Source organism: Brachionichthys hirsutus, chromosome 18 (genome assembly GCF_040956055.1).
Source record: "Brachionichthys hirsutus isolate HB-005 chromosome 18, CSIRO-AGI_Bhir_v1, whole genome shotgun sequence".
Classification (NCBI taxonomy): Eukaryota; Metazoa; Chordata; class Actinopteri; order Lophiiformes; family Brachionichthyidae; genus Brachionichthys; species Brachionichthys hirsutus.
In genome coordinates, this window is record NC_090914.1 from 8,422,718 (window position 1) to 8,448,197 (window position 25,480).

The 25,480-nt window shown below is 40.9% G+C and overlaps 3 protein-coding genes and 1 pseudogene across 4 annotated transcripts; 3 read left to right on the top strand and 1 right to left on the bottom strand.

Annotated features, from left to right (window-relative positions):
- Positions 1–4,200: 4,200 nt before the first annotated feature.
- LOC137908006 (4-galactosyl-N-acetylglucosaminide 3-alpha-L-fucosyltransferase 9-like) lies at positions 4,201–10,994 on the bottom strand. 2 transcript variants are annotated; one of them, XM_068752370.1, is made up of 2 exons: positions 10,972–10,994; positions 4,201–6,191 (listed from the first exon to the last, which is right to left on the bottom strand). In XM_068752370.1, exons 1-2 carry the CDS (start codon positions 10,992–10,994, stop codon positions 5,135–5,137), a joined length of 1,080 nt encoding a protein of 359 aa, XP_068608471.1. In that variant the 3' UTR covers positions 4,201–5,134. The 2 variants fall into 2 exon arrangements, with proteins under 2 accessions (XP_068608471.1, XP_068608470.1); XM_068752369.1 differs by lacking the exon at positions 10,972–10,994 and having other exon boundaries at positions 4,201–6,214.
- Positions 6,556–10,319, top strand: LOC137908007 (4-galactosyl-N-acetylglucosaminide 3-alpha-L-fucosyltransferase 9-like; annotated as a pseudogene).
- A 4,248-nt stretch (positions 10,995–15,242) lies between the features above and the next one.
- LOC137907314 (4-galactosyl-N-acetylglucosaminide 3-alpha-L-fucosyltransferase 9-like) lies at positions 15,243–16,392 on the top strand. The gene has a single exon (XM_068751630.1). It carries the CDS (start codon positions 15,243–15,245, stop codon positions 16,320–16,322), a length of 1,080 nt encoding a protein of 359 aa, XP_068607731.1. The 3' UTR covers positions 16,323–16,392.
- A 6,000-nt stretch (positions 16,393–22,392) lies between these two features.
- fhl5 (four and a half LIM domains 5) lies at positions 22,393–24,988 on the top strand. The gene is made up of 6 exons (XM_068751547.1): positions 22,393–22,472; positions 22,647–22,824; positions 22,930–23,104; positions 23,381–23,550; positions 23,740–23,926; positions 24,029–24,988. Exons 2-6 carry the CDS (start codon positions 22,663–22,665, stop codon positions 24,178–24,180), a joined length of 846 nt encoding a protein of 281 aa, XP_068607648.1. The 5' UTR covers positions 22,393–22,472; positions 22,647–22,662; the 3' UTR covers positions 24,181–24,988.
- The last annotated feature ends 492 nt before the right edge of the window (positions 24,989–25,480 follow it).

A 25,480-nucleotide genomic window follows, 5' to 3' on the forward strand; every position in this document is an offset into this window, starting at 1 on the left:
TGAAATTGAAAATATATCAAAACAACACCTAAACGTGAAACACGTTCAAGTATGTTGACTGAGAAGATCATCTCATCTTCATCTTGCATAAAATGTCGTTACAATGTTTTTGTACAGCACGTTTTGTAAGGATGTCAGTAGCTGCTGAGTGCTATTGAAATGCATTACTCTGTCAACATTTGAAAGCAATACAATATTTACAGATAGTGAGTTGTTGTTTTTTTTTGTAGTGAGATCTTGAGTTGTGTAGGTTGACTGGCAAGTCACACTGTAAACAGGTGTAAACAAACAATCTAGAAAAATATATGCCATATGCAACCTCTAACTCCCCAGACACTGCAGTATAATTGTACAGAAATAAAAATGAATGTTTCACATTGTCCTAACAGGTTCCAAATCAGTGGCTATATCTCACATGATCTGTGTTTCACGTGGTGGTTTTCATCTGGCTGAAAGGACCAGTCCACTATTTCAGCTCACATTGTGGGATGACAGTACAGTACTCACAGCGAAGTAGCTTCATCAAAAGATCGGGTACAACTTTACATTTGTGCTGATGAAGATGATGAATATATTTATTAGATAGAATGTTAAAGCACAAGTACAGTCACACAGAAGCATGTATTACAGTACAAATAAAGTCAAACATCCTGTCTAAGAGGAGCATTTCAAAAAAGCCCTTGCAGTCTTGTTTCCGTTGAAAGTCCTGCTCTTTCCCATAACCGTATCCATTTAAACATTACCTACAATTGTACAGTAGATCAAATCATTTATTTATTTATTTATTTATTTCGACCACGTAAACAACCAAGAATAAAATGATAAAACAATGCCAAATACATGCGCACACATATACATAAACATAAATACACATATATACTGTACACACATATGTAAAGACATATTCACACACACGCAGCACATGTAATATTAATTAACAATAACTCAAACAATAAATAATAACCATAATGCACTAACTATGCAATTTACGTTAGCGAAAGGGAGTAGGAAGAAGTAAATACTTATTTAACCCTACCCCTTCTAAACTTAAACATCATCTTTCCTTATCAATTTACTAGCTAATGTACATAAAATTATTTTCCTTTTTATAATATACATTATTTGCTATTAAAGATAGCAATTCACACCATGTTTGGACTCACGAGTGATATTGTCAGGTATTGTCCCTGTATGTTTGCAAAATCATTTATTTGTGCCTTCTTTTAAATAAAGTCAAACTCAACATATTTTTCATTTCATTACTCAGTCTATTCTACAGTCTTATTCCACAGACAGTAATACAAAAACCCTTCTTTGTTGTGCGTATTCTACGGACCTTTAGATTTGACATATTTCTGAAATTGTATCCCTGGTGTCTCTCATGAAACATTTTTTGTATATTGTGTGGTAATAAATAGTGTTTTGCCTTATATAAAACTTGAACTGTTTTGTGCTGTACTAAATCAAAAAATTTCAGACTTCGAGATTGCCAGAATAAATCATTAGTGTGTTGTAGGGGCCAAATGCAACTGATGGGGTGCGGTTCCTATTTTGTGCACTGTGTGGCACTGTGGCCATGTGGGGTATATAAGGCACGGCCAATCAGGCGGTGAATAGGTGTTGACCCAGAAGGGCACATAGGTTTTGACCGCTCTGGCGGGATCGCTGCACCCAGATGCTCGGGTTTATTGAATATTTTAAGTTGTTGTATTTTGTAATAAATTAGTGACATTTTATTCTCTTAAGCCCGCTTCTGGACTCTCCTTTTTTTTGGATACGGCGAAACCAAGACGTAGCCACAGAGCGCGTCGAACCGAGAACGACCGGCAACACTCCAATAGCCCAGCATTGGGCTGGCTATTATATGTGTGCTTTATAATCCACATTATGAACGATACGTATAGCTCTTTTCTGCAAAATAAAAATTGGTTGGAGTGCAGTTTTATATGTGTTTCCCCATATCTCTGAACAATAATGTAGATATGGCATGATTAGAGAGTTGTATAGAATAAATAAAGCTTTATGATCTAAGACATGCCGAGCTTTGACAAGGACTAAAATACTGCGAGAGACTTTTGATTTAACATATTTAATGTGAGGTTTCCAGCAAATGTTGTTGTCGATTATCACTCCCAAAAATTTTGTTTCCTTTACTGTTTCAATGTTCACACCATCAATTTGTACCTGATTCTGTATATTATAATCTCCAAAAAACCTAATTTTTGTTTTGCTCAAATTTATTGATAATTTATTTTTGTCACACCATATTTTTATTTTACTTAATTCCGAAGTGATAACATTCAAAAGTTGCTGCAAATTCTCACCCGTACAAAAAATATTTGTGTCATCAGCAAACAAAATACATTTAACCAGTCTAGATACGTTGCATATGTCATTAATGTAAAGGAGAAATAGTTTTGGTCCCAATACTGACCTCTGGGGGACCCCACACGTAATTGTCAGTCTTTCCGAAGAACAGTCACCGACCTTAACATATTGCTCTCTATTTTCTAAATAACTTTTAACCCAATTCAAAGCCACACCTCTGATCCCATATAACTCCAATTTCTTAATCAATATATCATGGTTAATTGTATCAAAAGCCTTCTTTAAATCAATGAATATTCCTGCTGCATATTGCTTTTTATCTATTGAATGAATGAATGAATGATTCGTTTATTTAACAGGGACAGCGCACATTAATAAACATTTCTGTCAATGTGCCTCTGGTGGAGCGGTTTAACCGTACCCTGGCCACCCAGCTTGCCATCCTCACCAGTCAACACCAGAAAGACTGGGACCGTCACTTGCCGCTGGTCCTGTGGTCCTATCGGTCTGCTGTTCAGGAGTCCAGCCAGTGCACGCCTGCCACTCTTATGTTTGGGAGAGAGCTCCGGACACCGGTGGACTTGGTGTTTGGTGCCCCGCCAGAGCCGGAAATCCCTGGGGGGCAGGAGATGGACTATTTTCGCAGGCTGAGAGAGCGCCTGCTGGTAGTACACGACTACACCCGCCAGGCCCAGGCGAACTCTGGCGTTCGGCAGAAGAGGGGCTACAACGTCCGTTGCAGAGGACGGGCCTTCATGCCAGGGGACAAGGTGCGGATCTACTGCCCTGTCCGCAAAAAGGGGATTTCTCCAAAGCTTCGCAGCCACTGGCAAGGCCCCTGTGACATCATAGACCGCTTGTCTGAGGTGGTGTATCGGGTGCGGATGTCCGGCAAGGGACGCATGGTGGTGCTGCACCAGGACAGACTCTCACCGTACCGACCCCTCGCCCCGGATGCTGGTGAGGCGAGTGGTGGCGGTAGTCCGTGCGCCGGCCCCTGTGACTCTCCGCCTGGCACGGCTCCTGCCAATCCTAGACGGCCTGTTCGCCGCCGTTGCCAGCCGGGGTATTTAAGAGACTTTGTGTTGGGTGATGGGGTCGCCGAGGACGTCTGACCCCTCAGGTGGGGGCTATGTAGCGATCGCGCGAGATCACGTGAGGCGCAATGCATCATGGGAGTGACTGGGTTGTGTTTTGGCACCATGAGTGAGAGGGGTGTTGCGTTGAATGTCCCCAGCGCAGCATCCACGTGCAGTCAAGTTGTCCTGTGTCACAATAAAGGCACTTGTTGACGCAAGCTCAATTCCAGTGTGGTTCTTCTCCTTGAGCTCCCTACGGTATATAGGAACAACACCTAGACGTGAAACACGTTCAAGTATGTTGACTGAGAAGATCATCTCATCTTCATCTTGCATAAAATGTCGTTACGATGTTTTTGTACGGTGCGTTTTGTAAGGATGTCAGTAGCTGCTGAGTGCTATTGAAATGCATTACTCTGTCAACATTTGAAAGCAATACAATATTTACAGATAGTGAGTTGTTGTTTTTTTTTGTAGTGAGATCTTGAGTTGTGTAGGTTGACTGGCAAGTCACACTGTAAACAGGTGTAAACAAACAATCTAGAAAAATATATGCCATATGCAACCTCTAACTCCCCAGACACTGCAGTATAATTGTACAGAAATAAAAATGAATGTTTCACATTGTCCTAACAGGTTCCAAATCAGTGGCTATATCTCACATGATCTGTTTTCACGTGGTGGTTTTCATCTGGCTGAAAGGACCAGTCCACTATTTCAGCTCACATTGTGGGATGACAGTACAGTACTCACAGCGAAGTAGCTTCATCAAAAGATCGGGTACAATGTTACATTTGTGCTGATGAAGATGATGAATATATTTATTAGATAGAATGTTAAAGCACAAGTACAGTCACACAGAAGCATGTATTACAGTACAAATAAAGTCAAACATCCTGTCTAAGAGGAGCATTTCAAAAAAGCCCTTGCGGTCTTGTTTCCGTTGAAAGTCCTGTTCTTTCCCATAACCGTATCCATTTAAACATTACCTACAATTGTACAGTAGATCAAATCATATTGCAATATAATGAGGTGTGCAATAATGCAGTACAGTACAATGGCTGTACTGTACACATGATTCTTATTTCACTGTGATACATCACATGTGACAATGAACAATTCACACAAGGATTAAAATAGTAACCTCCCCCTTGCAGACTTTTTTTTTTTTTTGCCATTATAGACTTCCCCGGTAATAACCTCCACTCTAAAGACATCATCAATATGGAAAGATAAAGAAACAGCTGGTTTAACAATACTAATGCAAACTTGCACAAGTATGGGAAACTACAATTGCTCTCAGCAGAATGCTTACTTCATAAAAAATAAAAATAAAAATAAAAAATCTTTCACCATGAATGTCATCTGTTACACGGGAAAACCCATGCAATAAAGCACTCATACGAACCAGAAATTAAAAACAGCAGCAATGTTAAATGAAATATGGATTGAAATAACAAAATAAAAAAATAAAGAATGGATCTGTAACCCATGAATTCTGTAACTGATAAAAAATTAAATGAATGGGTGAAAAAATTCAAAGTAAGGCTTAGCAAAATTGGTTGGCAAGTGAAAAATCAGACGGATGATTTACTGTGCCACTGAAACATGGAAAAACATCGTTGATAGCTCAGAAAAAAACAATAACCTTGTTGAAGCAAAAAACAAACAGCTAAAAACACTGCCTTTAAATTCCGAACAAACACTGCGCAGCCTTCAGAGCATGATCATCCCCAGTACCACTTCTCAAGATTATTGAGTGTCTTGTACTCCTTGTGCCGACGCAGGTAATCACAAGCTAAGCATGTGTGTTCGGCCCAGAAAAGGGCCTTCTTTACTTTAAAGTACCGTCGCCAGTCAAAGTACTTGAGGTACATTTCCTCATTCTTGTCCAGCAGCAGCAGGTAATCAGCCAGCTCTTTAGGCGAGGCGAAGTCGTCCACGTGGATGAAGGCGTCTCCCTGGATGAAGTTCTCATAATTCTGTCTGGGTGGGCCGAGAACCACTGGCACTGTTCCCACAGAGAGTGGGTTGTAGAGTTTTTCAGTAATGTAGTCTTTGTGGATGGAGTTCTCAAAAGACAGGTAGAACTTGCAGCTGGCTATGGTGGGGAAAAAGTCTTGGTCAGAAAGGCGTTCCCCAAAGGCTTGTCCATATGCATTAACCTCAATGTGTTTGTACAGTTCATTGTAGTATTTCACCCGGACATGATTCTGGTTCCAGTTGCTCACAATCCAGCAGATCAGCTTGTTTTTGCTGGGTGGGATAAAGTCTTCCTCACTATCCGCTACTACAATGGACCCATAAGGCACTTCAATGTCAGCATCCCTACGGTAACTGAGAGTCAGATTGAACAGGTTCTCAATCCCGGGCAGCTGGGTGGAGTGTGTGGGCGATTCAAAGTTCATCCATATCCATTTCTGGAAGGATGGTCGCTGGAGCTGTGGCAAGTTGGACAGATCGCTGCTGATGTCTCGATGGTGGATAATGACCGCATCTGACTTATTGTAGAGGTTTCTGTCTGCTGTGAGGAAACAGCCATCAATGTTGAAGAGAGAGCTGCACACGCTCAGCTCATAATTTTGACCGAAAGGCCAGAGCCAGATCAGTACCGTGGTCACATTTTTGCTGCTCTTGTTGGAGAACAAGCTCTTGACTTGGTCTGTGGGTGCAGTTGAATCCACAGAACCCAATAACCAACTGGTGGATGGTTTAAAATACATCAAGAACAGCATTGCAAAGCATCCCACTATGGAAGTGCTGACAAAAAGGAGTTTTAGACTCCTTTTTGTAGGTAGAGACGACATGTCCATTCCTAGAAAGGGCACATAAAAGAAAAGACAAGCCAGAATAAAGTCAAGGTCAAAAATATCCAAAATCCATCCAATGGTGTCAAAGTGTTGTACATTACATTACAACATGTGTTTATGTCTGTTTTAATTGCTCATTGATTCATTTGTGCTTCAGTTCAATATAATTTGCATATGAGGTTCTACAGGAAGAGACGGGGTACACCCTGGACGAGTCGCCTGCTAATTATAGGTTTTGGAAATATGCCATAAATTATCAATCAATCAATCAATCAAATCTTTATTGCAGACACAATGGTCCAATTAAAAAGCACACATAACATTTACAACATTTACAACGTTTACCCATTAAACACAGTAATCCTATAATAACATCAGGTACCAATGACATCAAATACCTGAGTTAAACTTCACAGCACTTAGGCTTGGCTGAGTCAGTGTTCTGATGATGTCATTCCCTGAGTCATGCAGCCGACATGTAAACCTGTATGACAGGTGCCTCAGCTGAGCATTAAGTGTGTTAACCCCGACACCACAGAACATCTCACTGGCGCTGGACCTGAATTAATTGCATTCAGATTTCTTATTATGTTCAAAGAAAAGATTACATCGCCATCTTTAAGTTAGGGTCACGCTGTTGCTACCGCACAGTGATATTACCTCCGCCAAGGAGGTTATGTTGTTGTCTGTGTTTCTCTGTCTGTTTGTCTGTCTTTTAGTAACATATGTCAAAAAGTTACAGACGAATCTTAATAAAATTTCCAGGAAACATTGGGAATGGATTTTATAAAACGGCAATACAGAAACAGTAAAGTTAGAGATTAAAAATTAGATTAACGCGATTAAAAATCATAACACGCTAAATATGACTAATTATTTCATCACAATTAACGTGATCATTTGACACCCCTAAAATCACAATAAAGGGGGACTGAGGTGCTTGGCGGAGGTCTTGACTCTCTGAGTGCTTTTCTAGTTCTGTATTTCCTTCCCCCTTAAATGAACCACAGCTGAATAAGTGACAGTCACGGCCGCGCTTGTTGATTTTCGAAGAAGGTTTCGAAGCAGTAGAATTTTCTACTTTGTAATCACAAACCTGAGTTACACACTAAAATGTTATAGTAAAAGTTAGGCAATAGATTATTACACAATTCGTTATTAACAAGCACTGAGGTGGAATATTTCAATGATGGGTCAACATTTTCCAAGTTTTACAGTTCAACAGCTGGAACCACGTTCCCTTCCAAAAGTATGAATGTTGTTTGCCCTCATGAAATTAAATGAAGACTTTTTGTTCATGACAAACATGAAACAGATCCCTGAAGTAAAAAGCAGTACAATTCCAAATGCATATAATATAAATAATGTAATAAAAAAACATGAAAACTATTTAGAACTTACGATTAGAAGATAGCATTGTCTCAAACTTCTCGCTCACCATCTTTTTTACGTACTACGAATATTGCTTCCAACTGCTTTTTGATGGTACATTTATGAGCTCTGCTCAATTCATCAAGATGTCGCAACAACCTGTCTTTCCACAAAGAAGTCTCAGTCACGCCTTCACTGAATTTCAACCAAGGCAGAGGATAGAGAAACAAAATTAAATATATGAGACATTAAATATCATGAAGTAACATGACTTAAGATGAAAAACACTTTAGTCTTTGGTGCTTCGACCATAAAAAGGTAAGGTAAGGTGACTTTATTTGTACCCGAAGGTAGATTTGGTTTACAGCAGTTACACTCTGCTGCTGGTCGCAGCGTGCGCATGCGCCCGGGCAATGTGGATGAAGTGTCTTGCCTAAATACACAACGACAGTGTACACATGGGTGGAAAGTAGATGGTAAATAGAGGAAGTAAACGAATACTGAGGTATGTGGCTACACAGCACACTAAAAACACAAAGGAGTAGCCAATTTACTGCTCTGAGGATGAAACTATTTGTTTGATTAAAATTGCTACCTCAAAAATTATTTGAGGTAGGATAGATAAAATAAAGTTTTTCAACAAAGTACGTTTTTCACTGCTGGTAGTAACATTTAGTTATTGTGTGACACACTTAAAGGAAACACACAGACGCATTAGCCATGGAGCTATGAGAGAACCACAGCTCTGTGCCACGCCCACATTCTCCCTGAATCAGGGGCAGAGACCTGTAGAACCTGCAGAACCTGCAGGTTCACGCACTGAATGGAACTCAGACACAGTGAAAAGAGAGTTACTTTTCCCTTGCGTGGGTAGGATGGCTGGCGAGCTTGAGTTTAGATTCTGCAGTAGATGCAGAGCTACTAAAAGGCATCCAGCATGCAGGCCTAAATGTGAGAACTTCTTGAGTGGATCACAATTGAATGAACTTCAGCCAGAAAACAGAGGAGGTTCTGGTGGCCTGAAACAGAGGCTGGATGTTCTCCCAAAGATATATTGTCTCTGCACAACCTCCTTGATTCAGACATGTTTCCCTCTCTGAAGGTTCTACCCAAGTTGCCCTAACAGTGCCCGTAAGCAGCTGCTCATGTGAAAGGTCCTTTAGTGCCCTGCGTCGGTTGCACTGCGTCGGTTGCACTGCGTCGGTTGCATTCCTGGCTGCATCAAACGAGCCAGAAAAGACTTCATAGTCTTGCAGTCATTGAAGAAGACGAGCTTCAGAATCACAACAGGGTGATTGACTCTTAGAAACAGACGGCGTTCTTTGATGCTTCCATCCACCAAGTAACTTGTAATTTGAGCCATTTATTTTATTGTTAATGCTGTGAACATCCTCTTACTGGTTAAACCTGTTTGTTGTTGTTTAAAACAGACTGAAATAATAATAATGTATAATTTCTCAGTCCTTGTTAGCCGTTTGTGAGGTTTTGTGCTCGTACGCTACATTTGCTCACATCCTGTGCATCTCCTGGGGGCTAAGCCCCCCCTGTCCTTAAAACCTAGTGACGCCCCTGGGCTCAATCCTATTTTTATATTGATATATTTACGTTCATCTATATAATGTAACTAAAAAACATTAAAACTATTCACGACTTACGATTAGAACATAGCATAGTCACAAACTTCTCGCTCCCCAACTTTTTACGTACTACGAATATTGCTTCCAACTGCTTTTTGATAGTTCAATCATGAGCTCTGCTCAATTCATCAAGATGTTGCAACCATAACATAACATAACAATAACCTGTCTTTCCACAAATGGACTGCATTTCAATCATGGGAGAGGATAGAGCCTATTATATTTTATTCGTTTTATGTCCTGCTTTCTCCCGTAGAGGGCTGTGCACACCCGAGTAAAACATGGAACATACAACCTGGACTCCCCACTCACATACACACAACTGCCCACCAACCTCCCCACCACAAAAATCCACTGCACTTTCTCCTCAGAACATTGTGTATTTGTCACTTTTTGTTTGTCCATGGATATGAATGGATTTTGAATCACCCTCACACGACTCAAAAGTACCTGGAATTGAGAATCTGTTCAATCTCACTCTCAATTACTGCCGTGATGCTGATATTAAAATACCTTATGGGTCAATTCAAGCATTGGATGGCGAGCAGGATTTTGTCCTAACCAGAAAAGACAAGCTGGTCTGCTGGATTGTGAGCAACTGGAGAGAAGACCTTGTGCGGGTGGCGTACTACAATGAACTGCGCAAACATATTAAAGTTAATCTCTATGGGAAATCCGTTCAGTAACTATTTCCAGACATTGTCATTATGACCAGCTGCAAGTTCTACCTGTCTTTTGAGAACTCCATCCACAAAGACTATATCACTGAAAAACTCTACAACCCACTCTCTGTGGGAACAGTGCCAGTGGTTCTCGGCCCACCCAGACAGGATTATGAGCGATTTATCCAGGGAGACGCATTCATCCACGTGGACGACTTCAGCTCACCGAAGGAGCTGGCTGATTACCTGCTGCTGCTGGACAAGAATGAGGAAATGTACCTCAAGTACTTTGAGTGGCGGCGGAACTTTGAAGTAAAGAAGTATACCGGTAATTGCAATCTCTGGGCCTTTCGTGCATGCTTAGCTTGTGATCACCTGCGCCGACATAAGGAGTACAAGACACGCAACCTTACTGAGTACTGGAATGAATAGTGTTGTGAAGGGCTGTGGAGTGTTTGGTTTGAAATTAAAGGCAGTGCTTTAAATGTTTTGTCCTTAACCAAGCAACAAGGTTCATTATTGTTCTGTCCTGAACGACAAATGTTGTTTTTCTGGGCAGAGAAACATCTCTCGGATTTTACTATTTCCCAGAAGCAATATTAACCAAATATGCTTCCAAAAACATTGTCTTTTGTTTCATTCAACGCAGGTGGACAAAAAGGGGGTGGGGGGTTGATCCGGAGAATGTCGTGATAACTATCTCCATTTTTGTCCCCCTAAAAGGTGTATTTTTAGGGCCGTTTTGAAGGAGGCCAAAGAGGTGCATGTTTTGAGGACAGGAGTCAAACAGTTCCACCCTTAGGTGGCAGTATTGTAAAAAGATGATTTACCCATGTTTGTCTTATAGGAGGGTGTAACCAGGTTGTTGTTTGAGCTCCCTCTCGTATTCTGGCTGTGGGTGTCACCTTTTTTGTGTGTGTGCGTGTGTGAGTGTATTTTGTGTTTACTGTTTTGTGTATGTTGTGGATAATGGAATTAAAAAAGCAGTATCACAAACCTCTCTCTCCCCAACTTTTTTCATGTACTGCGGATAATGCTTAACCCAGCCCAGGCTCTGTCTGACTCCATCCAGCTGCCTTGTAACTCATATAATGTTGCACTGCTCATTACCATGTTATTATCCCATTTAATGAAGTAAATTATTTATTATGAAGTTTGTGGATTTTTTTTTTATAGTGCAGTTCTGGTCTTCAATTCAAAACTTCCACCTGCCACATTCTATCGCATTGACCAAAAGAAAAAGAAAAAAAAAAAAGACATCGGTAGTCAATTTCTGTCATAATTATGAGATGAAGAGATCATATTTGCATACAAATATATTTTGAATATGATTATAAGACTATGAGATTCCACTCATAATCTCACACGTCCCATTTAATATGGATTTCCTCATCAATGCAGATAAGTCATATAATATAGGGACGAAGTGAACGGCCTAATGGCCTGGTGCAATTCACGCCTCCCCATCTGGTCAGGCTTCTACATCAACAATCGGTCAGTGGATGCTGTCCCAAATGTTATTACCATTTGGTGTCCGCCAGGGTGGGCTTCTTTCGCCGGTACTTTTTAACTTCTACATGCATGATCTCTCTGTGCAGCTCAACAGCTGTAACACTGGATGTATGCTTGGTGACACCTTGATCAATCACTTTATGTATGCTGACGACCTGGCCATATTGTCACCGAGCAGTGCTGGCTTCCAGCAGCTTCTGGACATATGCACTGGCTATGGTATCAGGTTTGATGTAAAGTATAATGCCAAGAAGAGTGCCGTCATGGTCTGCAGAACCAGAGAGGATAAGGGTTTGGACGTCCCAAAATTTTATCTGTCAGGGCAAGTGCTGTCTGTCTGCAGCAGAACTAAATATCTGGGCCACATCATCAATGACCAGCTGGGAGATGATGATGACATCATCAATGACCAGCTGGGAGATGATAATGACATGTATAGACAGCGGCGGATGCTGTATGCGCAGGCTAACATGCTCTGAAGCGGTCAAAGTCACCCTCTTCAGGGCCTTTTGTACGCCACTCTATACTGCCCCCTTGTGGATCAAGTACAAACAGGCCAGCATGCAGAAGTTGAGGGTGGCATACAATGACTGCATGCGGATACTTCTCAGGAAGCCAAGATGGTCCAGCGCCAGTGAGATGTTCTGTGGTGTCGGGGTTAACACACTTAATGCTCAGCTGAGGCACCTGTCATACAGGTTTATATGTCGGCTGCATGACTCAGGGAATGACATCATCAGAACACTGATTCAGCCAAGCCTAAGTGCTGTGAAGTTTAACTCAGGTATTTGGTGTCATTGGTACCTGATGTTATTATAGGATTACTGTGTTTACTGTGGAAACGTTGTAAATGTTGTAAATGTTATGTGTGCTTTTTAATTGGACCATTGTGTCTGCAATAAAGATTTTGATTGATTGATTGATTGTTAATATCAAATAATTAGTAATGATAACGATTACTCTTAATTAGCATGAGTATTAATTCTTATTATTTGATATTCATTACATTACTCTTACTCATCGTGTTTGTGACTATTTTTATGTGCTTCTTTTTTTTTGTTTCATTTTATATTGTTTAGTATACTGTATTGCTCAATACTTCTTAATTCGGTACTTTTTAGTTTGTTTGTATTTGGGATGCAAAACAGTATCTCATATTTAGATGGACACAATGTTAGACATCTGAATTCAATAAATCTATGACGCATTTGCAGAGACTAAATTAATATGATTTATTAGGCAATCTTCTCAAAATATGATTTGTCCCTCCCATAATAGCACATGCATTTATTTATATAAAATATAAAACTATATATAAACTTAAACTGGAGTATGAACCGGAAATATTTTCTGTTACATTAAATGAGTTTGAGTTTATAAACATAATACATTTTTGACCAACGATGAAATATATGCTAAGTCAATCATTATAATTGTCTGGTGCAGTGTCACTTTCGCTGCGCGCTCCCGTGAGGCGGATGCAATTCGCGGCGGGTACGCGGAATTCAGTACAACATCAGCAGTCATAGTCCAGATAAGAAATAATCTGCATTCACACACCTCACATTAGATTCTTTGGCTCTACGTGACACGCTCAAACAGATGATGGAAGAGGATTTGCACTGAATCCCACTCACTCACATGCGCGCACGCGCGCACGCACACACGCACACACATACAATGAACCTCGGCCGGCTGCAGCTGCATTGACAGAAAACGGGACAAGGTAGCGCATGGGCAGCCAGCAGGGAATTATTCCACATCGCATCACATCCCTGAGCATGCATGGCGTCCTTACGCACCGACTCTGCGCATTTAGTGCGGAACGCGAAGAGAGAGGCGCCGGATATTTTAATTCTTTAACGTTGACTCGGCGTGCAGCATCGGCGCAGAGTCATCATCGCGCACTGCCGGCGCAGGTGCCATCACTTTCTGACGATGGACGGTGGATTCACATAAATGTATTTCTGCATCCACGTCTTCTCTCCTGCGAGGTGTCGAGAGGACTGCGGGCATCTGGGGGAAATGAGAAGAAAGGTGTATTTTGACTTGCGCCTGTCGAGATGGTGAGTGAAATGTCTCCAGCCGTTCTTCATGCAGATCGACCTGGTTCTGGTGCCAAAGCCAGCTATTTAGAAAATTGCGTCCCATTAAATTCACTAACCGTTGCTTTCCCATTCTCCTTTGGGATGTCTTTAATGCAGCGTGATTTATAGCCTCTTTTTCCAGTGGATGTGGAATCTTACATTGCTTTTTTTTATTTATTTATTTTTTTTTAGCTGTGGTCGCATTGCGAGTGCACATTTTACATTCAATCCTTCACGCTCGGCTATTATTTGTATTCTGCGCGTTTTCGGTGCGCGCCAGCGAGGATCTACATTTCTCATCAACATCATGCAGTATTCCGCCAAAAGACAACCATTTTAACCAGAGGGTCGACCTCAACGCCGATTTCGTTTAAAATGACCTTCAGTGGTCGAGCGCTGGGAATTGATTCTCACCTGGGATGGCGTGTCCTTTCGTAATCAGCGTTATACGCACATGAACATGAGGATGGGGGGGGGGGTCTGTGTTTGCAGGGCATGATCTGTTTCATTTTGCACTTCAACTGCACCTGCTACCAAAACCGCATCAGGGATTGGCAGCATCGCTGTGGCTGATGCTACACCAAAACCTTTGGTTATGTGTTTTTCATTTCAAACGCAGCCTCGCTGCAAACTACTCATCTATGCTGGTCTCTTTCCGTGCCCCAAATACATCACAATGCATTTGACAAGCTCCAAGTTACTCTATGCAAAATAAGGGCAAATGTTTGAGCTGCACATGTCTCACTTAAGTCTTATTTTTGGGAAGAAGACGAAAGGGAATCAAATTTGTGAGCCATATCACACTCTCATTTTAAACAACGTCACTGTGGAGACACTAATTTTACCACGCCGCATATGGATACGTAAGATATTATGTGAAGTATCAGAGCTCTTATTTGTTAAAACGTGGATCATAGATATGTGGAATAAAAGAAAAGTCACAACTCAAGGGCTGTTTCTGCACTTTTCAATCTGTTTGTGGGGCATTTTAATGCAGCACAGGTGAGTTGAACCCCAGGGAGCTGTTGAATCAGAGGGCCTTTCGACTCTCCTCAGCCTTAGGATGGCAGCATTCTCTTATAATAAGTGGTCCATGCAAAAACTAGCACAGCCCCACCTTGAATCCATGCTTAAGGAGCCACTTTAAAATAACATCTGATTAAATGCGCATGTTGACATAACATCTGTCTTTTTATTTCATTTTACAGCCAATTTTAATTGAGATAAAGCTCAAATCTGACTGTTGAATGCCTTTATCCTATAGACATGGCACTGCATGCTGTTCAGTTAATGATGCTGAATTTTCTTCCCCTCCTCTGGCACTAATTGATTCTCTCTATCTGTTTCTTTCTGCCCACCTGAAGGAGGAATTATTAAGAAGACCTATGCATTCAAGATCAAACTCACCTCATACGATAATTATGGATTATTGTCATTCAGCACAAAAGCAAAGAGCCATGTGTGACCGGAAACTTTATTTTGTTTATGATCCCTGAATCAAAAAAGAAGATTGAGCCCACTGTCAGGCCATTGTAGGAACCGATATCTCAAAAGGTCTCTGCTCTTGTTTGGATTTCAGCGTTCATTCTACTCCACCAGGTTTGTATTATTATGTTAATTAAGATGTTTTCGTCTTTTAAAAGATGTCAACAGATTATGGCGGTCATGTGCAACAAAATCACAATATGAGAGGGTCATTCTGGAGTTTGCTTGACTTTATTTTGGCTTTTCTTTTATTCCCTTTCCAGGACAGAGCATGTCATCTGCACCCACTCACAGAATTCTACGACTCCTTCTGCTTGGCACTTTCATACTGGGATGCTTTGTAACTCTGTTTTTGATGTATTTTAAACCATCCACCGGTTGGTTATTGGGTTCTGTGGATTCAACTGCACCCACAGACCAAGTCAAGAGCTTGTTCTCCAACAAGAACAACAAAAATGTGACCACGGTACTGATCTGGCTCTGGCCTTTCGGTCAAAATTATGAGCTGAGCGTGTGCAGCTCTCTCTACAACATTGATGGCTGTTTCCTCACAGCAGACAGAAACCTCTACAATAAGTCAGATGCGGTCATTATCCACCATCGAGACATCTGCAGCGATCTGTCCAACTTGCCACAGCTCCAGCGACCATCCTTCCAGAAATGGGTATGGATGAACTTTGAGTCGCCCTCACACTCCATCCAGCTGCCCGGGATTGAGAACCTGTTCAATCTGACTCTCAGTTACCGTAGGGATGCTGACATTGAAGTGCCTTATGGGTCCATTGTAGTAGCGGATAGTGAGGAAGACTTTATCCCACCCAGCAAAAACAAGCTGATCTGCTGGATTGTGAGCAACTGGAACCAGGATCATGTCCGGGTGAAATACTACAATGAACTGTACAAACACATTGAGGTTAATGCATATGGACAAGCCTTTGGGGAACACGTTTCTGACCAAGACTATTTCCCCACCATAGCCAGCTGTAAGTTCTACCTGTCTTTTGAGAACTCCATCCACAAAGACTACATTACTGAAAAACTCTACAACCCACTCTCTGTGGGAACAGTGCCAGTGGTTCTCGGCCCACCCAGACAGAATTATGAGAACTTCATCCAGGGAGACGCCTTCATCCACGTGGACGACTTCGCCTCGCCTAAAGAGCTGGCTGATTACCTGCTGCTGCTGGACAAGAATGAGGAAATGTACCTCAAGTACTTTGACTGGCGACGGTACTTTAAAGTAAAGAAGGCCCTTTTCTGGGCCGAACACACATGCTTAGCTTGTGATTACCTGCGTCGGCACAAGGAGTACAAGACACTCAATAATCTTGAGAAGTGGTACTGGGGATGATCATGCTCTGAAGGCTGCGCAGTGTTTGTTCGGAATTTAAAGGCAGTGTTTTTAGCTGTTTGTTTTTTGCTTCAACAAGGTTATTGTTATTTTCTGAGCTACCAATGATGTTTTTTCATGTTTCAGTGGCACAGTAAATCATCCGTCTGATTTTTCACTTGCCAACCAATTTTGCTAAGCCTTACTTTGAATTTTTTCACTCATTCATTTAATTTTTTATCAGTTACAGAATTCATGGGTTACAGATCCATTCTTTATTTTTTTATTTTGTTATTTCAATCCATATTTCATTTAACATTGCTGCTGTTTTTAATTTCTGGTTCGTATGAGTGCTTTATTGCATGGGTTTTCCCGTGTAACAGATGACATTCATGGTGAAAGATTTTTTTATATATTAACTTTTTAAAGTCAAGTGGTACACAGTGGACACTTGAATAGTATTGACTGTGGATGGAGACTGGCATTAAAAGTAAAATTATTTATGTAATATTATTACAATGAGGCATTATAGGACAAAAGTGTTAGTAACACAGTCACCTATGCATTATCGAGTGAATCGTGACAGTAGTTCCATTGTGTCATGTACATATTGGGTATTTTTATTTATTTATGTAGCTTTCGTTTTTACCTCTGCCTTTGAGTTTATTTCAGTTTGTTGCTCGATCGGTTGTTTTGGTGCAAATCCCGATAAAGGTGCATCCAAGAATCTCTTATAACTTTCCTGAAAAATGTCAGATATGGCATTTTCCTTCCTTTTCCTATAACTATTGAACTGATTCCCACAAAACATGGTGGAGAGGTGGATCCCGAATCAGGAACATTAAATAGATGTCTGCAGGATTGTTATGAAGTAAGCATTCTGCTGAGAGCAATTGTAGTTTCCCATACTTGTGCAAGTTTGCATTAGTATTGTTAAACCAGCTGTTTCTTTATCTTTCCATATTGATGATGTCTTTAGAGTGGAGGTTATTACCGGGGAAGTCTATAATGGCAAAAAAAAAAAAAGTCTGCAAGAGGGAGGTTACTATTTTAATCCTTGTGTGAATTGTTCATTGTCACATGTGATGTATCACAGTGAAATAAGAATCATGTGTACAGTACAGCCATTGTACTGCATTATTGCACACCTCATTATATTGCAATATGATTTGATCTACTGTACAATTGTAGGTAATGTTTAAATGGATACGGTTATGGGAAAGAGCACAAATGTAACTTTGAACCCGATCTTTTGATGAAGCTACTTCGCTCTGAGTACTGTACTGTCATCCCACAATGTGAGCTGAAATAGTGGACTGGTCCTTTCAGCCAGATGAAAACCACCACGTGAAAACAGATCATGTGAGATATAGCCACTGATTTGGAACCTGTTAGGACTATGTGAAACGTTCATTTTTATTTCTGTACAATTATACTGCAGTGTCTGGGGAGTTAGAGGTTGCATATGGCATATATTTTTCTAGATTGTTTGTTTACACCTGTTTACAGTGTGACTTGCCAGTCAACCTACACAACTCAAGATCTCACTACAAAAAAAAAACAACAACTCACTATCTGTAAATATTGTATTGCTTTCAAATGTTGACAGAGTAATGCATTTCAATAGCACTCAGCAGCTACTGACATCCTTACAAAACGTGCTGTACAAAAACATTGTAACGACATTTTATGCAAGATGAAGATGAGATGATCTTCTCAGTCAACATACTTGAACGTGTTTCACGTTTAGGTGTTGTTTTGATATATTTTCAATTTCAAAGGGACCATTTGTTTAAAGTGGGATGAATTCAGTTATTTTTCTTAGGGAATATTGTTCAAAATGCCATAGTGAGACCTGCACATAAACCTTGTAATGAACTGAATCATCCTCCACAACACTAACACAGATCATTCCTGTCTGTGCGCCAGGAGGGATTTCCTACAGTTTTGCATTAATGGGGAAAATAATCAAAGTGCTGTATATATTTTTAAGTGTTGTCATGTTGTGAATGTAATTTTTGCTGCCCCTTTTGAAGTTTTGAGGCGATTGGATAAATACTTGAAAAAGATAAATGTGACAGACAAATATTTTGTGTTTCATCAAGGGAGGCAATTGTTATTATTTTTTACCAAAGCTTCCCCCTGCCCCCTCCTTGAGATGTGTTCCTCTTGGCATGACCTATTTGAGCATGTCGTGCCAAAATGCAGCAGAGATATAGCACTTTTATTCACAGTCTAGATGGCGCCATTGTAAGTTAATTCATCCAAGCCCTTGGCTGTCCCACAGATAGACCATGAAACTCATGGTTTCATATTATTCCGTCCAATCTCATGTGTGACCAAAAGGTTTCTTGTCAAATGTAGTTGGTGAATTAAATGAAAAATGATCTGTTTTTTTGTGATGTTTGTCTCTTTTTTTCTTTTTTGCACACAAACGAGCACGAGCAGCGATGCCCCCCCCTTAGAGGTTGTGAGCGTCGCATCGGGTCTGGATAGTGTCTGATCTGCTACTGAGTTTGCTGGAGTCCTTAAAAACACTGCATACTGGGTGGGATTAAATATTTTATGGTGTGTTTGAATGTGAAGTGAAATCCAGAAATAATAATTTTCTGACATTTTACTGAAATCAGTGAGTCAATCAGTATAAGGTTGTTTTTTGTCTTCTTACATCTGAATTGCCACGTGATTTCCATCGATGTTGCTCACACTGTAGTCCAGTGCCATGCGATGCAGGCAAATCTATAAATAACCACCCAAAAGCCTTGATAGGCGATTGATGAGTGTGAAGAGAGTGTGTTGTGGTGGTTACGCTTCGATCGTCCCGCTGTTGTTAGTTACTCTATATCCTCGCTAGCACTCTGGCATTTACAGTCACCTCCTCTACCACACAAGGAATACATAACTTTGTTGACTGTCCTGAAAGATGTGTGTGAAAGATGTCCGCATTGCCAGGATCAGCGGTGTGGATAATCCATTGATGTCAGTTGGGGATTAATCTAAAAGTTCAGATGGCATGAGGGCGTTTGCGTCCCCTCTATGCAACCCAAGATAAAGTCAGGAAAGCAAGATTTCATTTTAAGCATTAGATCGTACCACACAAACTTCAAACGTCCTGTTTCGAATCCAAGCAGAAGCTGACATTTTAATGACTGATGGACTTTTTGCATCCATACAGTGTGGTTCAATTTGTATCTCTGCTTTACAGGCTGGGACTAACTAAAGTCATATTTATAAATGTCTTATCTTGGTGATACATTAAGTATTTATTATATTTGTACTTGTTATTGTTGACATTTAATGGGTTTTGCATTCCTAAGGGTAGACAACTTTCTCTGCTCTTTAGTGGCGGAGATTGTATATCTGGCTCCGTGATAGGTCTTACCTCCCACTCATACCATGACTCATTTTAGTGAGAAATAGGAAGGGGGCGTCCCACAGCTTTAGCAGAGGCATTACCGAAGTCTTCACAGGCATCCCAAAAGGGGTGTAAGGTTTTGCGAGATAGTGGGATTGTAGATTAAATCTCCTTGCCCCCTGGCAACCTCCTGCGTGGTTATCCTATTCAGCATTGAAAGCGAGGTCTCCATATCGCAAAAGAGTGCTCAAATACCCAGGTGTGTGTGAGTCCTCTCAATTACTATTAGAGCTGCCCCTCTTCTCCACCTAATGGATCCCACTTATGCTGTCATCACCATGCCAACCAACTGTCTGCTCCGGTGTGGTTCGACTTTTGTCCTGCACAAAGTTGCAACTGTGTTATGTTGATCATCGCCTCAAAGGGGCCACCAAAGTAAATGTTGTTCCTTCATTGAGATCAGTTGGCAAAGAGCGGTGGAGGGGGGGGGGGGGGATTCCTCTGACACCTTATTGTAAAAGTGAAATGCACAGGATAAGGGGACACCTGAGTCCAGGTGAAATAAAGGGCTATTTATTTGGGGCTAGACAAGCTGCGTTTGAAATCTGTTGGCAGCCGCTCAGTAGTTCACTTCAGAGGATGAAGCAGGCATTAAAAAAATATGTGAGATCAGCAAGATTTTCTGCTCCACAGAGATGGCGCTGTCTGATGTAGAAGTTCATAATACATGAGACAAAAATCAGCACCTCTAATCTATCACATACCAATCAGATCAGTTGTAATACAATTACTAATGGGCATGCAAGAATGCAGATGAATATGGAGCCTGTACAGAAAATATACAGTTACATCCTTTAATATCCTGCACAAGAATGCCGACATGGAATTTGTTTCATATTATCTTTTTGTTGGCTGGTGAATATAGGTCACGACCATCGCTTGATGCCACATGATGACTGACATACTGTGCAGCAGCCAGCAATGCAACAAAGATTAGAAGCCGGCCTGAGGCTGTGACTATACAAGTCCTACAGTTGGTTCTGGGTTTATTTAAGGTCTGCATTGCTTTGTGATTTGCAACTGCTGAGCTGGACAGCAGCATGGAGCGAGGGTACAATGCAGCAGCGGTAATTTAATCCAGCACACCAGATGACTCAGTGTAATCCGAAGGATCCACCTTCTTAGAAAAAAGTATAACCTCTGAGGGATGGCACCGCGTCAAATCAGAGATATTCCCTGAATATTTCATTTTTGGCACATGATATGCTTGTATTGCGTGTAAAGGCATAAATAACATGAATCGTCTATGTAAAAAGTCTTGCTTTATTCCTTAGAAGACTGTTGACACCGCCTATAAACACCACAGATACATATTCCAAAATAATGATCCAAATGTCCTTCTGATATTTTTATTTTCAGGGGTGTAATTCCAGTTGAATTTCTTTAGGAGGTGGTATTGAAGAGAAAATAGAGGTGAAGAGAGTTCATCCCTGTCACTGTCCTTCTTGTGTGCATGCATGTATGAGGGATTAAGCCGGTGGGCCGGGTTAATGGTCTTCTCAGGCTATTTTTACAAAGATCTTTTCCCACTGGCGTTTTGGAAAATTGATGTGAGCACATGTGCCTTGAATGAATGTAAATAACTGACTGTCAGACTTGGGATCGGGGACTTTTCTTCAGGTTGTTTTCCATTATGGGATAGTACTTCCACTGAGCAGGCAAAACTGTCTTGGTGCAACATTTCTCATGTTCCTCTCATCACGTTTCAAGGACAGGAACATCTGCAGTAAAGAGGTTTTGCCGCTTCAGTGTGGCAGCAAATGATGTGCATGCACTGCACTCTGCGGGATAGTCTGTGCATGCCAGACACTGACCGAACAGAGGTCTGTGATACTTCAAGTGACATTTTAGCACCAGCTCAGCTTGCTTGGAAGCACAATAGAGGCGGTAGGTTAAAAGAAGTACCAAGTATCAGATATCTTTTCCGAATGGGAAATCTTTTTTACATTTAAAAACCTTATTGTAAAAAAATAAGATGAGTGTTACCATGTAAAGTGAACCAGTTTTTGTGTCAGGGGTACAACATATTGTTCAGACTTTTGCTTATTTTTCAATGCCTATTCTATTATTGTGCTTTTAATGAGGTCCCTATCAGCAAGAGGGTCGCCATCAAACTGTCCTCCTTTATTTTCTCATGGAACCCCCACTGACTCACAGTTTCGCCATTCTGATCTGCTGCCAATGTGCTCTCAATAGCCACTGAGAGCATCCTGGCATTGTTCAATACCTGGCAACCACAAAGCTGCAGGCGCCTACCTCTCATAAGCCATCTGCAACTGCTTGTGTGTGCCATGCAAGGCCAAAAGTCTGTTCAGACACATCGTAGCATCCAAGTATCTCGTTTCTGCTATGTACAGATATCCAAACTGATATTAGTAAAGAAGAATCTCATCTTGTGTTTCTATGTGAAATTGGTTCTTGTGCATAAATGTTAGCTGTCATGTTTTCCAACAAAGCAAAACTGCATTTTGTCATTGTGTTAATGTATTTCTGAAATGATTAAATCAGGTTAGAGGTTTTGCCATCTCTGCACCATTAGCTCCCTTAAATGGTGCCCAGTGATGTAGCGGCGCATGTTCATTCTCCACAGAGATTAACACTAATGAAAGAGGGACAGTATTTATAGAAAGCCCCCTCCCAGTAGACACCCCTAATCCTTGCTCTCCCCTTTTTTATCCCTGCTCCATCTCTGTGTCAGGACTTTTTGTTCTCTGTAGCCACAAGCATCAGCTTCATCCTTCTCTTCATCAACTGAGGTATTGACTTATTTAACATTCAACACTGCTTCTTTTTTTTAAGATTTGTTTGACAGAAAGGTGAAAATTATTTCACCTCCTGGCTTGCTTGATGGGACGTGCAGAAATTGCTTTAAAAGGGCATTTCCCATCTTTCTCAATATTCCTTATTGTCTAAACTTTGTCCTCCTGCAGCTAAAAAAAACCTAAAATGTCCATAAACGAGCGTTTCGATTGCCATTACTGCAAAGATTCCCTACTGGGTAAGAAGTACATTATGAAAGAGGATACTCAATACTGCACAAAGTGCTATGAGAACCTGTTTGCCAACTGCTGTGAGGGCTGCTCTTCACCCATTGGCTGCAACTGCAAGGTAATGTAAGAATGTATGCTGTTTATTCATAGAAATGCCAATTCTCTTCCATATTATTCTTATATTTCTGCGCTTGTACATTCTAAATTAATTTATTTCATGTAGGACTTGTCCTACAAGGATCGCCACTGGCATGACCAGTGTTTTAAGTGTGCAAAATGCAGCCGATCTCTGGTGGAAAAGGCCTTTGCTGCCAAGGATGATTTGCTGCTCTGCACTGAGTGCTATGCAAATGAGTATTCCTCAAAGTGCACAACCTGCCAGAACACCATCATGCCAGGTATGTCGAGATGATGATCATGAATGCAGCTGGAGAATAAAAATGTATATAATGATGCACTGAGACATGTATGTAAATGTCAATAAATGTTTTTAAAAGAAAATGTATTGAGAGAGAAAGTAACTTTTCTGACATTGAAACCAGCAATTGACAATCTTAATATGTAGATTCCATTTTGCTCTCTCTACTTATTAAGGAAGAGTATTTCGGGCTGTAGTGTATTTCTGTCATAGACATACCATATGCTGACAAAGCTGCTCTCATCCCCTGTGCCAGGTTCCCGCAAAATGGAATACAAGGGGAACAGCTGGCATGAGACCTGCTTCCTGTGCCACCGCTGTCAACAGCCAATAGGAACAAAGTCCTTCATCCCAAAAGACGCCGGCTACTTTTGTGTTGCCTGCTTCGAGAAGCAGTTTGCCTACCAGTGCTGTGCTTGCAAGAGGGTAGGGTTACAGAAGGGTGTCATATGTATTGACTTCTGCAGTACAGTAAATCCCCCCCCCCCCCCCCCCGGCTCTAGTACTTATATTTTACTAGCACTGTGGCTGCATAGTAAAATGATGCACATCAATATAAATGTCAGTACTTGTTTTCCTTCACTCTTGCCTTGTCTGGATTTGTGTTACGTTTAGTCCATTACGACAGGTGGAGTGACCTACCAGGAAAAGCCCTGGCACCGCGAGTGTTTCCTTTGCATCGGCTGCAGAAAGCAGCTGTCGGGTCAGCGCTTCACCTCCAGGGAAAACTACCCCTACTGCCTTGAATGCTTCAGCAACCTGTATGCAAAGAAGTGCGTGGGCTGCACCAAGCCAATCACCAGTGAGTCAAAGGCCGTGCTCATGTGTTCATTTATTCATGCCCATATATGAAATGCATCAGTATGCACCTTATGCAAATACACAACTATTAAATTGTGTGCAGGTCTGGCAGGTGCAAAGTACATCTCCTTTGAGGAGCGCCAGTGGCACAGTGAGTGTTTCACCTGCATGCAGTGCTCCGTGTCGCTGGTGGGACGTGGATTCCTCACCCAGCGAGACAACATCTTGTGCACCGACTGCGGCAGGGAGAAGTAACCTTTCAATAAATGGATGACAGATACAGCAACAGAGTTCATTTTCTGATACAGATAAATAGCATGCATATGCAAATCGCCATATTGTGTAATCACAAATATTATTCTTTAGCATGTCTTGTAGATACACTCATCAATTCAGCTGTTTATTTTGGTGTTTAAATTAAGTTTAGTCCTCTGGTATTTCCCACGTTTCCATGAAGGCATGCGTATGTCAGGAATCAATCTTCCATTGTTTGATTATTAATTCTAATTCTTTATTATCATTTCACACAGTGATGCAATGAAATTAAGTAGGCTCCACACAAGTACAAGAAATAGTGAAGGTGAATTAAAAAAAAAAGAACAAGAACAATACAAAGGACAGAGGACAGAGCAGGCATATTTATTAAAATTATAAATGTCCATCAGCGAGCTATGTGCGTTAACTCCAAACAATGCAATTACATTACAAAGCAAAGCATCATAAATGAAATAAAGTGTGTAAAAAAAAAAGAATGTGTGTTGTTTTGGAGAAATTTACACGAATGTCACCGAACATGAAGAAATAGCATCACTGGCTGCAGCTGATTATGTGGTTACCATTACATGGTTTGTGAATGTTAAGCTTAATAAATGTATTTGCACTCATGAAACAAAAGGTGCATTTAAAAAAAAATAAAAACATCATAGTAGATCTTGTGTTAATATGTCTAATTTCATTCTAACAAAGCCTACATTGCTGATATATTTTCCCGATGGGATTACAAAAATATTCTGATTCTGATTCTGATAAGTAGTAAGAAAAATGTGTTAGGTGGGAGGTTTGAATACAGATCTTTTTATGACTGTGTTGTCCTTATTTCTTAGTGATTTATAGTCACTGCTATAAAACAAACCTCTGGAGTGTTCCTGTCGCCTTTTGACCTCATTACACTCATTTAAATTTACATTGTAAGCAAACAGAGCAACCGAAGATGATTTGAACGGTATCAATTCCCACTTTGATCCATGCTCAAGAATGCAAGTGGCCATGAATGTTGCCGCTTGTTTTCTTCCCTTCCTGTTTTGATACTTTTAAAATTGGATTTGTTGGTGAAGACTGCTGGATGAGTTGTGCAACTTGTCCCGCACGGAAGAATGAGCAGCGTAAAATGCTGACATAGACTTCCTGTCAGGCTGTAGTCACATGGAGAGAGGAGGTGAAACTACTTCACACTTCATAAACTGAAGAAGGAATCAGAGAGAAAGTGAGAAGAGCAAAGAGGTAGGGACATTTTATCCTTCATAGATATTTGACAGGAGACCTCTTCCTTTGATCC